The sequence below is a fragment of the Nilaparvata lugens genome, chromosome 2, assembly GCF_014356525.2.
Source record: "Nilaparvata lugens isolate BPH chromosome 2, ASM1435652v1, whole genome shotgun sequence".
NCBI lineage: Eukaryota > Metazoa > Arthropoda > Insecta > Hemiptera > Delphacidae > Nilaparvata > Nilaparvata lugens.
Window position 1 is genome coordinate 62,588,786 of NC_052505.1, and position 14,757 is coordinate 62,603,542.

At 31.4% G+C, this 14,757-nt stretch overlaps 2 protein-coding genes across 21 annotated transcripts in view; one reads left to right on the forward strand and one right to left on the reverse strand.

The window, feature by feature from the left end:
- The window catches only part of LOC111044238, a 126,093-nt gene that overhangs the window by 74,012 nt on the left and 37,324 nt on the right, over window positions 1–14,757 (reverse strand). The window lies entirely within an intron of this gene.
- LOC111044241 (calcium-activated potassium channel slowpoke) overlaps window positions 1–14,757 on the forward strand; it is a 166,493-nt gene that overhangs the window by 59,082 nt on the left and 92,654 nt on the right. For 11 of the 20 annotated variants that reach the window (XM_039422398.1, XM_039422388.1, XM_039422391.1 and 8 more), the window contains exon 6: window positions 2,226–2,393. In XM_039422398.1, coding sequence (XP_039278332.1) covers window positions 2,226–2,393 — 168 coding nt within the window. Of the gene's footprint in view, window positions 1–2,225; window positions 2,394–9,233; window positions 9,326–14,497; window positions 14,587–14,757 lie in introns of all 20 variants that reach the window. The other 9 variants (XM_039422402.1, XM_039422406.1, XM_039422404.1 and 6 more) reach the window with 2 other exon arrangements.

The following is a 14,757-nucleotide window of genomic DNA, read 5'->3' on the forward strand; positions in this document are numbered from 1 at the left end:
TTTTCTATTATTTTGATTATTTATTTTTAGGGATACTTAATAGTTTTCTTATTGAAATATCTAGTTCCCTTTCTTATATATTTATAGAATATAATTTATACAAATGGTTTTCTATGTGAAAAAACTGTGAAGGAATAAAGTAGAATAGAATTCATTATATCGAAAAAGCATAGGCTACATAATCAAGCATAGCTCAGTAGTATTCGTATGTGACATGCCAAAACATTAAGGCCTACCAGTAGAAAATATTCCATGTTTTATGAGAATGAAAAAGTGTAATTCATTTAGAGAAAAACCAGTGGGATAAGATTATAACTTACATTTCTTTGAGAATTGACAAACTTTTAATTTCAATTCTATTTCTAAATTAGAAGTTTGAAACTTCATTTTGCACAATAAGCACAAATAACAATATACAATATTTGAAAGAATAAGATGTTGATCTTTCAATTATGGAAAAATACCACAACATCTCATACCATACAATCAAATTATATACAAAATTATACTAGTTGAGTCTATTGAGCTCATGACTCTAGTTTATTCAAGTATTCATAATATACTAGTATTTGCCATTGTTTAATACCTATTGCATGATCTGTATCAATGTACCTGGAATACATTCTATTCTACTCTCCTTTATACTCGTATGTATGATCTATAACCATTGTGCAAGTTTGTAGAGTGAATATTGAAGTTGTGGAACTTTCCCATAATTGAACAGACTTGAAATGTTGTCGAAAAATCCACTTTAATAATAATTTCTATTAAATATTGTGGATTTTTTGACAACATCTCAAGTCTCTTCAATTGTGCAAGTAATTTTTTTTCTGTATTCAACTGCGATAAAATAGCAAACACACAAGTATCATTGATAAGTTTCTTTATTATTAGTAGTCATTTCAATTTACAACTCAATTGTACAGTCATATTGAAATTCAGTTCCAAATTTATTCTATTGCCGAAACCAATCAGCCTTATCATGTTGCGTTTATTGCAGATGTCTCATGGCATAGGGCACTTAAGTTCAGAATTTCACAGTTATGTCGTATTTATTTTTCGTAAAGCTATGTGGCGGTGGTAGTCTCTCATATTGTGTCGTTCAAATACTCTCATCTGACCAAGACAGTTATAATCGACAGTAATCGACAATAATAATCAACAATAATCGACAATAATCGGCTTGGCGTAACACAGTGAAATTTGGAACATATCCGACCTACACCATGAGATATCTTTTTATAGTATTAGCTACTAGCCAATAGTAACCAGGTAAAATCTGCCTACAGTTTGAACTTGGCAAATTCGTTTAGTTGAGCTTTTTGTTGGCTTTCCGCATTCAAGAAATGCAACAGGTATTGTCAACAGGGTAGTTTTTTATAATAACACTTAAATTAAACATGAATTCTTATTCAGTGAATGTTTAAGAATAGCTTGGATCTATTAGAATAATTATTAATGTATTTACTTTCTTACTCACTTCAATTACTTCTCTGGTCCTCTCAGTCTGGATGTCCGGGGAGCCGTCACATTTCTTCCCTTGGAACTGGGGTGATGTCTTGGAACTCAGTTCCTGTGTTGAAAAGTGTGCTCCTGCAGTGCACATACTCTGCCACCGTATAGTAATGCCTTGCAATAAAATACTGTCTCAGCCTTGTTCTGAATTCCGTGTGGTCTGTCATAGATTTGAGTTGAGTGCTTACGATCTACCTATGTAGTTTATTAGTTATAGTAGGAAGCTCCTGCGTAACCTGGTCACTTGTTGAAGTCTGTAACCTGGTCAGAAGTCTGTGTTGGGAAGTTATGCTGCTCCTCTTGCTTCTTACATTGTATTTGTGCAGCTTGAATCTTTGGGTGGTGTGTTCTTTTAATACCACTGTTATTGATTCCAAAATATACTGTGATATCACAGTCAGTACATTGCATTGGATAATATGGGTTCCGTAGGCCGCAGCATACTTTTTCTTATAGTTTGAAGTGATCGAAAAATGAAATATAGTGCACCTGACTGTAATATTCACTGTATGTGAAAATCGAAAATGATTATATTCGAATAGGTTATTGTTTGAAAAATATTACGGTGTTACTGTATTTGAAATTCTTCTTCAATTTCGGAACATTCATGGAAGTACATTTAAATTTACATTTGATAACCTTGGGTTGCCACTATGAGTGATTTTTCGTATTCGATTTTGTAATGTTGATGTAATTGTTGCATTTTTCAGTTGGAAAACTCAGGCGACCCGATGGAGTTTTCCAATCCGCAGCAGTTATCTTATTGGACTTGTGTTTACTTCTTAATTGTGACCATGTCGACAGTCGGCTATGGTGACGTTTACTGTCAAACTGTGCTCGGCCGGACATTCCTTGTTTTCTTTCTTCTCGTCGGATTGGTGAGTTGTCTATTTAATAACTATTCTATTCTAAATATTAAATCAATTCCTATCTCAACGTTAAGAAAGCATTTGATAAAAATAGTTTCAAATTATATTATCGATTGAAAGAGAATATTTTGATCGCAAATTATAGTTTTAAATTATATTATTGACTGAATATTTGAATTGATATATTTAGGAGTTGCAAAAAGTAAGACGCAGTTGCATCAAACTTGACAACTTTCAAAAACTGAATTTCAGCATGTACGAAAATAGTTTGTTTAATGGCAGCTGCAAAATCACAATGTTTCCTCAAAATTTAGCAGCAGTTATGAATAAACAGATTTAGCTCTCAGGACTTCCATGCTACTACATGCTATAAGATTGGTGTAATTTGGTTGAAACTGCATATTTCATTTTCTAGATCTCGATTAGTTATGATGAATAGAGAAATATGCGAGCTATCCAATCTATTAACTAAAGTTACATATATTATTCATTATCTAATCTTGTTGTAATAATTCATTCCAAAAAGTATAATTTCAATTATAATTCTCGATTGAAATCTTGAAACCCCCGAAATGATGACTATTATAAAGGAAATACAAATTTGTGTCTCGAATAAATGTAACTTAAGAACTACCTATTTATAAGTTCATGAAGTATATAAATTCAATTTTATAAAAACAACAAGTCCCCAATCAGACTTTCCAAGCTATGTAATAAGTATTATGTGTATCATTATAATTGTCTCCTTGAAGCCTGAAATTTTGGAAGAGATTTACAATTTCAATTGTATATTAAAAATGTTAAATTTCTTCGGTTTCCAATTCCAAACTTCAGGAATTATTCTGTCTTATCATATGTATTTTATTTTCAATTTATTGTGCTACAAAAACTGGCCAAATATATCAAATGTATGAGCGCTCGTTTAGCTTAATGTGAAAAATATTTTATTCTTGAATGTTAGATAGCTATATTTGTTTGTTCAACTCTTCCCTTACACTTTCCTTCGTGTCAAATCCTCTTCTACTCATTTCCTAAAAAGCAATTCATTATCAATTTCAACTTCAAATGTTGAAATCATGAGATAACATTTTCGCCTCACGTTTAGCATGATATGATTTTTGTATTCGTATGATACATTTTTATTTGCAACTTGAATTTCATACTCTATCCACAAAAACTGTAATATCTATAAAAAATTTTAAAGTTTGTCTTCCAATGGACATTTTCATTTCACTTGGTTTTTCATTTATGCGCTATTTGTTGAATTATCACATATTTAAATTCCTCAAATGTCATCTATAACAATTGTTCAACTGTTCTACTGCTAGGCATAACATCTAGACTAGTTGTTTGATGATTAAAATCGTGATTAACCCCTTATTTTTCTTGTTTCGAAGAAGTGGGAAGCTAGCAATGCAAATTCAAAATTCCAATAACTGTTGAAGATTCAAAGTAGTATTTTAAAAATATGATAATCCAACTCCATAATTATAATACCGTGATGGAAAGTCAAGTAGAGCACCCATTAGAAGAAGTGACAATAAAACTAGTTTGAGAATAAAATTATTCTTATTATACAGATTGAGGCACATGTGTGGAAACAGCTAAATATTTCTGTTACAAGGATATTTCAACTATAGGTTTGATTGAGGATTCTATTTAAATAAAAAAAACTACTTTTCTGTGGCTTCAAAATTTGGACCCACCATATCGAATCCAACATCATTTTATCAAATGGGAAGGTGGTCATGACTTTGATACAGAATTTCAAGAGAAAAACATGAATGGTGAAAACTGCACATAGATATTCCAAACCGTTTCAAAACTATTCACATTCAAAGATATTAATAAATCAAACAAAAATTAAATAAATGACTTCATTGAAAATCTATAAAAATCCAAACTATCAAATTTTATTTTTTTAAATGATAGTAAACACTTATAGTAACATATACTCACATATCTAACTCTTTGAACTACATCGTTTGATCTGTCAGATTCTTAATGTACTCATTTATTTCATTTTTTATGATTTATTATTATATTAAAATGTGAATGATTATCTTTGAAACGGTTTGAGATATTGATGTTCGGTTTTCGCCCTTACATTTTCTCTTGAAACTTTGTATCGAAATCATGTATTATATGAAAAAAATGAAGTTGGATTCGATATGGCGGATCCAAGATGACGGACAAAATTTTGAAAACTCTGAAAAATGTCAAGTGGGGAAAATTTTATGTAGGATCCCCAATCCAACCTCTTGTCTAATTCTCCTTGTAACATAAATATTAAGCTCTTGCCTTGCATATGCCTTATTCTGTATGAGTAAATGAAGCACAGAGCATTGAGTATTCTTCTCAAGATAGATTGTAAACTGTTTTCAAGAAGATTGTAACTCCTCATACAGTTTACTTATATACTAATGTGATTTTCTAATTTAAATTTGAAATTGATAAATAGTTTTTAATATTAGAGTATTCTTTCAATACTATTGCTGAATTGTAATTGTTGCTTCTCTATTCTTGCTTGATATCTAAACTATCACTTTCAGTTTATAGTTATTTTTGCTTTTTCATGAATTTAATTCTTAGTTTTTATGAATTTGAAGTCTGACGTTGTGTGTTAAAATAAAAATGGTACTATTTCCATGAAAAGGCATATTAATTGGGATTTTATCAACCTTCTAAGAATACTAGTCTTTAATTAGTCGACTCATACGACTTGAAAATGTCAAAGATAGAATGAAAATTTCTGACCAAAAATACAAAAATATATCCTTGTACAATAAAATTTGTTTAAACTTGTTATGACTTTGAAAACACGTTGATCAAATTGTCAATTTCTTTAATTCTAATGTGAACTGTTTCAACATTAGGCTACCGGTACCTGTACCCGTCTTCTATTCTCCTTCTTTCCCATCAATATTATTTGCTCCATAATCCAGAGTATAAGCTCGACAAACCCCTTTTATCACTATAAATAATCTGGAAAAATAAATTTGACGACAAAGGAACAACCAGTTTTATTATATTTTGTGGTAACATTGCCACTTCCAATGCATCTTCAGAAGTAGGTACTCAAGATAATCCTATCCTCGAGAATCATAATAATATATTGTATCAAGTTATTGCTACAACGATCAAAGTAAAATCATTAACTAGATTACTGAATTGAGATTCATGAAGAAGGTTGATGCTATTCCAACTATAGACATTGTGATGTGATTTCAGATTGAGTGTTCTTCCTCCAGAATAATTGTCTTTACTCTACCTAATGAGAGTGCTAATGCCTGGTGTATTATCATTTTGTAACTACTTGTAGTCCTAGTGTTGTGTCGTCTGTCTGTTTGTATGATAATGCCATTTCACACTTCACCTCAACCAAACCGATGGTGTAATTCAGCCTTTAACTCCAACATGGAACTGTATCGGAAGTAGTGCTTGAAATCTAGCATAATCAACAATCATGTGTTGATTTCCACACATCTACATTCAAACACTGTAAATACATTGAAATCAGCAGTCAATTTCGGTGACAGCACACCTCTCTCTGCTAATGTATCCGTCTTGAACCAGCTATTCTTATACGATACTGTTTGTCTCATCTTCTTTCACTATCTTCACAACAAGACAGCCTGTGAAACTTATTTTCTATTGCTATTGTCTGCAGTGGAAGACATTGCACTCTTGAAATTCTGTACACTAGGTATTTTACATTTTGTAACTTTATCATGTTGAATATTGAAAAAAACGAAATTAAATTAACAAAAAGCGATGCTGCTAAAGTATTACATGTTGATAATCACTCATCACTTATCATGATCAAAATGGGATCCTTCTTATATCATCCAAAATTTGACCAAGAGAAATCCTATAAAAAAAATAATTTCACAAAACTAATTGCTGTGAAAGTTTAACTTGATAAATAACGATCTTTTCAAAGTTTAAATTACCTTATTGATGTGATAAAATATCATACATCATCATAAATTTACTCGTCGATCCATCAACTGCACATTAAATATGGGTTATCAATTGAGTTTATGAGGTAAATTGATATTGTATTGTGCGTAATAACAGCATAAAATTCGTAGCATCCGCATCAAATAGAGGACATTAAACGCAATTATTTGTGTTCCAATATATTTAAATTAGTATAGTTGAATGAGACAAGTAAACTTTTCTGATGGAATAGATTATTATGTTAATAGTGATGCTAATTAGATTACAAAATTATATAATGATAATTAATGAATAGATAATATTGCAGTTTACACGAAGAATTTATAGTGAGTTTTCATTTGAATGAGTATGGTAGGCCTTTACCATATCGCCTCAAACACTATTAAGACAGTGTTTACCCTTTTTGGTCTTATCATTTTTCAGTGTCATATTATCTTTAGGGTCTAGGAACTATTATTGACATCATCAAATTTGCTTTGCTACCTGAGTGAATCTTCATATTTCATTTCAAATTCTCGTTCTTTTACTTTACTTTCTTCCTTACCTGAGTATAATCTATCCAAGTGATGACGCTTCTCTCTACTTTTCGAAGGTAAATATTTTTCTTGCTTCCGCATGATAGATGTTTCAGTTGATATATTTTTGATAGAGCATGTCAATAAACTATTACATTTCCCTCATTTCAAACTTAATTTATTTATAGATTTATTTTGCTGTATAGATAATTTGTAGAACAAATTAAAAGTTTATTAGTTGTCAAACCATTTGATTTTTCAATTCATGTAGTTTTATTTAGAACTACTATAGTTTCAGATTTCTCAGTTTTACTCAATCTCAATTTAAATAATTTTTACAGCAATTCATATCCTCAAATTCACTGATAGGGAATTATTTATTAATTAAAATGCACCGAAACTACTTATAAGTGTTAACCTTCTACAAGTATCATTTGCTAATGGTTCATCATACAATCGTGGAATATTATGCTTGATTATATTGACTTTATTTGTTATTATTGTTGTAGCACCGTACTATATATTTTGCTTGACTAACGTAATCCTTAGATAAAGGTTGATGTTTATGAGTTGATGATTTTCGTGGAGTTGTTAAACTACTACCTAATATTATTTCAGTGTTTCCATTAATAATGTTTTATCGATATATATAATTAAAAAAACTCTTTGTAAGTAATATATGTGAAAATTTCATTCTAATTGTAGTTCAACAGTAATATAGGGTTGGGCAGGGAGGTATGGATGATTTGGAATAACATTTACACACTAATTTTTAAACGAAACTCAAAATTTATTTTTTTAGTGTGTACCTTGTATGTTGTCATTATAAAAATTAAGACATCGATTATGTACTAAAAATAACATATGTTAAATGCTGTCCGTTTCTGTCCATACACTCCTGTAGACGTTGTGACAAGCTGTTCATACTCCTCTGAAGCATTGCACATCGTACTGATCGAATTTCTTGTGTTATTGTTTCACACAGGGCTTCAAAGGTTCGTGGTTTGTTCATGTATACACGTGCTTTTAGTTAGCTTCATAAAAATTAGTCACAAGGCGACAGGTCCTGTGACCGAGGACGCCACTCCACATCTCCATGTGGCAACAAAATGAGGCTTCCAGGGAAGGTACGCCTTAGAAATTGCATAGCTGCTCCCGATGTCGAGAGCATCGACAGTATGTCCCAGTATGTCATCTTGTTGAAACCATACAGTGCAGTACGTTGATACGTCGTCTTCTCAATTGTGGCAGAAAAATTCACGCAGCATCGTTCGGTAACGATCCGTATTGACAGTGACGGTTCGACTGTTTTCTCGAAAAAAGTAAGGGCCAGTAATTAGTTTTATGGGGCTACCTAACAGCGCGTGTATACATAAACAAACCACGAACCCTTGAAGCCCTGAGTGAAACAATAACACAAGAAATTCGAGCGGTATCACGTGCAATGCTTCAGAGGAGTATGGACAACTTCTCACTACGTTCACAGGAGTGTATTTAACAGATGTTATTTCTCATTTATAATCAATGTTTTAATTTTTATAATGGCAACATCCAATGTACACAATAAAAAAATAAATTTTGAGCTTCGTTTAAAAATTAGTGTGTAACTGTTATTTCAAATCATCCATACCTCCCTGCCCAACTCTGTATAAAGTGTTGTTCTGGATAATAATTAAATACAGGTATAAATATTCCTAAGATTAATATGTTAGATTCTACGAGCCCTTCCTTAACTAGATTAGCTTCCCAATCCATATTAATTTTTAAAAATGCATGTTTCTACTATTTCAAAATAGGTTTCCAATCAGGTTTTTAGAGTTATGAAATTTGTATTGAATACTGTGTATAATACTGTATACTTAATAATTTATACAATCATTATTTCGTCATCAATTTATACCCTATACCCTTTGTCGATGACCTAGAGACTTTGACAATGAAAACTAGAGTTTAAGCAGCTATAAAATAGATTTGTCTGCATTCCAGCATTGTCATGCATTGCGTGACACAGGTTCTATCATTAAAAAATATTCCAACAATCCGTTCGAAAATGATTTTCAAAATCATGCTTACAATTTAGAAGAACGTTTTCCATTTGAGCCTCAGCTCCATAGATGATAGAACTTAGACTTAATATATGCTAGTTTAATGCTAGTCTTATTCTCATGTATAGTCTTATTTTCCGGTATTAAATTTGTTGCAATAGCCTAATTTATTATCTTGGTATGCAGACTAGCAACTTCCTTAATATTCCATACTTGCACTTTCTATTACCCAAAAATAATCTAAATGATTTCCCTTACCTAATCCTAATCATAACAACTAGTTTGAAGTGAATATAATTGCATGATTGCACCTGTGTTTGTCTTAGGCAATATTTGCAAGTAGCATCCCTGAGATAATAGACCTAGTAGGCACCAGGTCCAAATATGGCGGCGAGTTCAAAAGGGAACACGGAAAAAGGTATTTGTATTTCATAATGTTTCATTATCGATTATGATGATTAAATACACACAAAGACAGACCACAAATTGGTTGGTTGAAATCAACAAGGGAGAGTTATCTAACACTGTAAATATTTCTCCCTATTCCAAGAAGGGGCTAGTTTAAATTTATTTCCATTTAATGTTATTGACATACTTCTTATGACATTGCTATAAATGTCATAAACTTCATATAAATTAATAATTCAAAAGACCAAAGCATTATTTATTAATATGACTTCAGTGCTAATTATTCATTAGATTGTTATCTATTTACATGATGAAACTTTATTATCTGGAAAAATTATTAATTGCTATATTCCAATCTGGATCCAATCTATACTACAATAGAAAAAGCCAGAGAAATGGAAAATTGAAAGTAGAGTTGTTAATCTGTCAACTATCATAAACTGATCAGCACTTGGAAAATTGGGATGAGTTTTATTCAATGATTATTTATTCAATTAATAACTTTCCTAGGATTACTTGATACATTCTTGTCAATAATTCCCTGCTGATGAATGAATTTTTAATCACTTGAATTATATGGGTAGGAATATCAACTTGAATTTCAATTTAAAGTCCTTTTCAGCACCAACTTTGTAGAAAAATCTTGATAAAATATCTGTCTTTTGTTGTATTTAGTTGCCATGATAGATAATTATTATCTTTTCAAATTCCAACTACTGTAACAGTGATCTCTTATCTGAATATTTCAATGCCCATTATTCATATATCTCAAGATATTGAAACAATATCTAAGGCTTTTTTATAGTGATGTCCACGTTATAATGACAGTATTTGATTAACATTGGTATTGCTATCCTTGTCTATCATCCGACAAGGAGATAACGCTATCCTTCTCTACCTCTGAAATGTTGCCAGATGATTTTTTAATTATGTAGAAATATAATTAATTAACAAAATATTCAATCTCAATTATGGAAATTTATTTTTAATCATTGAAAAATACTTTTTCTAGGCGAATAAAATATTAATGATTATTTAAAAAGAGAACGTACAGATAATATTACATCAGATAAACCGGTATATCTATCCTCTATAGAAGGCAGTGACAAGGCAGAGAATCGGCACCACTCTTCTCCTATCTTTCTCCACTGCCATTATAAAGTGAAACTCACTATAGATATTAATAAAACTTTTTTTAAATTTCAATCGTTGATTTATTCATGAAATTATATTTATTCTATTGCCTTGACAGAATTTGTAAGAGTATTATCAGAGCTGATGACAAGACTGAGTAGGTGTGAATTTTTTTAATGCTAGATTTTAGAATTCTTATGATTGCTTAGTTTTCCTAAAATCCATTGTATACTAGAGGAGAGTCTCACTGCCATCTGATATTCAATTCAGGCTCAAAATTCCACCATAAATGTTTGTCATTGCTATTTCATATACAAGGATGATGTTTGATCTTGAGTTTATTGATGAGTAATTCTAGTGGGATAATTTTGGTGTGCAGTTGATGTAATAATTGATTGCTGTTGTTATTTTGAGGCACCTCCCCAAATTAAATTACTAACGTTATGGGTGAATTTAAATACAAAATGAATTTATATTGATAATAAGTGATACATATAAATACCATAATTAATATTATCGTAAATCTCTATTCCTATAAACAATCCATCAATACAACATGAATGAGAGAACACGAATTTAAATAATGAGACAATTATTTCAATAAGACAATTTTATAAAAATGTGATGCTTTAGTGTGTGCAACAAATTAATTTTGTATTGATTATGATAATCTTTCATGAGTCACCTTCATATTGGTGGATTGAACCATGTTGTTTCTTGTGAACTTATTGCTTGAACCTAAGCGTTTTATAGATTAACAATACATTCCACCTAACAATTGTTTCGTTCAATGTTTTCTATAATCTATAGAAAAAAGTATCATGTAGGATTCTCATCAACCATGTGACGTGTGACTTATTAGGTTTGAACGGAATTGTTTCTAGTGCTTCATATATTTTGCTTGAATCCATTCTTCCATTCTCATATCTCAGTAAGCTTGCTTTCTCATGTCTTATTTGAAATCATCGTCCTTCCTCATCTTTTCAATCAGTCGATTTCATCCTTTAATAATTCAAATATTCCTCTTGGTTATCTAATCCTTTCCAATATTTAAAATAACATATATGTTTCAAACACTTTTCTTAGGTCACATTATTTTGTTTCTAATGATCTATGTGGACCGCCACTGGAAGATACATTTTTTACTCCTTTAGATGCAATTCCTTTCTACTACAATGATAATAATAGTTTCAAGTACAGAACAAGATATTTTTAAACGAATGATCCAATTAGTTCTATTTTTAATGAAGAAGGGGTCTATATCAACGAATTACATACTTAATTACTAAAAATACTAAAGTTTACGAAAATTCATCACAAATAACATAGGTAATCCTCCTTCAAGTGCACAGACAACATTTAGAAACTTTTGCGATTCATCCTCAACTGTTTGTTTCAAACAACAATAAAATCATTTGGGTGATAAAGATACAAAAACTGATTTATGATTTTTAATATCAAAAGTTCAGGGAAAAACATGAATAACAAAAAAATCTGTTTTAATGTTCCTCCTTTTCTAAGTGATACATTTACATACATTTTGGGTTGAATTTCAAAGTGTCCAGGTATGTCGTCTGTGAACCTATGTATGAAGGACTTACTTGAAATTTCCGATGTAGAATTTTGTATTTTAGTATGATATTTGTTGATATTGAGCACTTTTTCATAAGGAATAAATCTTTTTGAAATTGGGTCAGACATCCAGAGGCACTCCGTGTTTCAATTCTCATTGATTCCGGACTTCCTTATTACATATTATGGTGGAAGCATTCATTATTATTAATGCTTGTAATTTTAGTATATAGATTGGCATTCAAACTAGGGGGTTCTTTATTTCAGTTTTATTTATGATATTGTGTTACGTACTCATGTGATAATTCCCCTTTCAAGATCTATTTAGGTAATACATTTTGATAAACTGACGTGTAACAAACTGAATATAATATTGTGAGACATTTTATAGAGCAATCGAAATAATATCTTTGCTATCTTTGTATAAATGAAGTTGAGTTGTTGAGAAGTTTCTTATCCAAGAATGCATTGAATTTCACGTAATAGTAATAAAGAAAGAATTCATTAAAATAATTCAAATAAAGAATTCATTCTACATAGAGAAATATAATTAATTATTTTTATCGTTGAAGTTATCTATTTCTATGGATCTGTAGATGGACTTATTATATTGTATGGTTGCTATAAGTAGTTATAAATAAGGACTATAGATGATAAAAATGGGTCCCATAAACTGAAAATTTGTGAAAGAAGATGAGATGTAGCAAAACTGGTTCTTGGCGGAAAATTCAAGTTTATAAGAGTTGGTTATTATGAAAATCAAGCATTATCTATCAATTATGTGTACTAATATTCTTCATCACTATAAAGCTAGTGCATATTCTTTCGTCTGCCGTCAATAAAAGAAAAAATAGTGTGATAAAATTTGTTTATTTGCTTTAATCTAGAAGACAAGTTTGCATATTGCATAAAAATCATTTGGGTGATATTAAGCTCTTCCTTCTACTGCATTGTTTTCATGGAAACTATCGCTATGAAGGAGGCAACTATGACTTTTGTGGGAAGAGATCCATCACACCATATTGCCTAAGGTGCCCACAACATATTCCAGAACATATAAGTTACTTAGTTAAATAATTGACAATAGCAAAATGTGATAGATATTCCTGATAAGCTGGTGACATCATTTTCCTCTACTCTACTAAGTTTAGTTGAAAATGAGTGAATGAACAATTAAATAACCAATTAAATAACATTACAAAAATAAAGTACAGTACGGTACCGTAATTATAACAATACAATGAATCTGCTTTTTCTAATAATAGTGCTTTTGTATTTTAGGAAACTGATGTCAATAAATTCTTATTTCAATTACAGTAATTTGAAACATTATCACCAGATTTGTAATTTATGCGATGTTCATATTTCTTTCGAATAATCTATCGTCCATTTGGTAATAAATCCAAAGTCAAAGAAAAATTTAATTTAAACCCCTGGGTGGTAAGAAGTTTCTTTTTAAACTAGACAAATTCAAGACAATACAAATTCTGTTAACTTTGTTGAACTTCTGTTAAATTGTTGGCTAATATTAACTACGATATGAATAAAAACTCATTTCACCAGTGTTTCTTTGAAGTGATGATTTTCATGGACTGGTTACTTATGTTCTACAGGGCACTTTGTGCAATCAGTCACTTGATGTTATCAGTACAGTCTTACTCATTTACGAGCTTCACATACTTTTGAAATTTATTGCATTAACATCCACCTAGAAGGAAGACAAGCTGTCAAATAATGATGCCATAATAGTCCAGTGCCGATCGTTAAGAAACTTCAAAATATTTTCGATAACTGCTTTCTTCTGATACTCTCATCACTTTACCCAATAAAAAGAAGAACTACTGATTCCTTCATAGATGAGAACCATATTTTCAGATTGTGGCTTGTCAAATGAATTAGAAGTAGGGGCCTTCAAATTCAGTACTATGTTAGTATGGGAGCCGTACTTTCCAATGACTTGCGTCGCTGGGCAGAGATATAATATCATTGGCTCTTATTGGAGTCTTCACACATTGGCAGACTGCAGTTGTGAACACTCTCATAAGAACCAACGATATTCCCTTTCTGTCCAGCAAAGTATAAATTTATTGGAAAGCAACTTTACACGCCCCCCCTGGTCCGGGAGGTTGCTACATGAAATCTATAGTCGGCATACCACGAGAAAGTCCCTGCATTTCTGACCATGGTCATGCTTGTATGGTACTCCCATCAATTTTCCGGCCTTGAAGCCAATTTAATACTACAGTATTAAGAATGTTTCGTGTATCATGATAGTTTCCAATGAATAAGTAGAATTCATGCAACTTGGCAGCACATGGATCTGCTGCCAAGTTATTGGTGAACTACTGAGCTGCAGTAGAAGGAGGGGTGGGATGGTGGGGGGAGGTGGAGGGGACAGTTGGGCTGACTGGGCTGACATGTGTGTTCTGGTTTGTTGCTGGTGTGGTGTATGTACTGTACACGGTATGGTCACTAGGCGGTGATGGCTAGTTGGATCCCAGAGATCACCGAGCTGGCTGGCAACCGATGCAAATATGGTGGCGAATACAAGCGGGAGCGTCGGAGGCAAGCCTAGATTCTAACGATTTAAACCTGACTTGCCATTCATTCAAGACGTAGACAACATTTTCAAAAACCTTTTTCTTACTACAATTCGTGTAACGCTCACAAAATTTAAATCGCTTAAGTATTTTTTTCTGTAGATGCCCATGTATGTAAACAGTTTTGGTTTGGTTT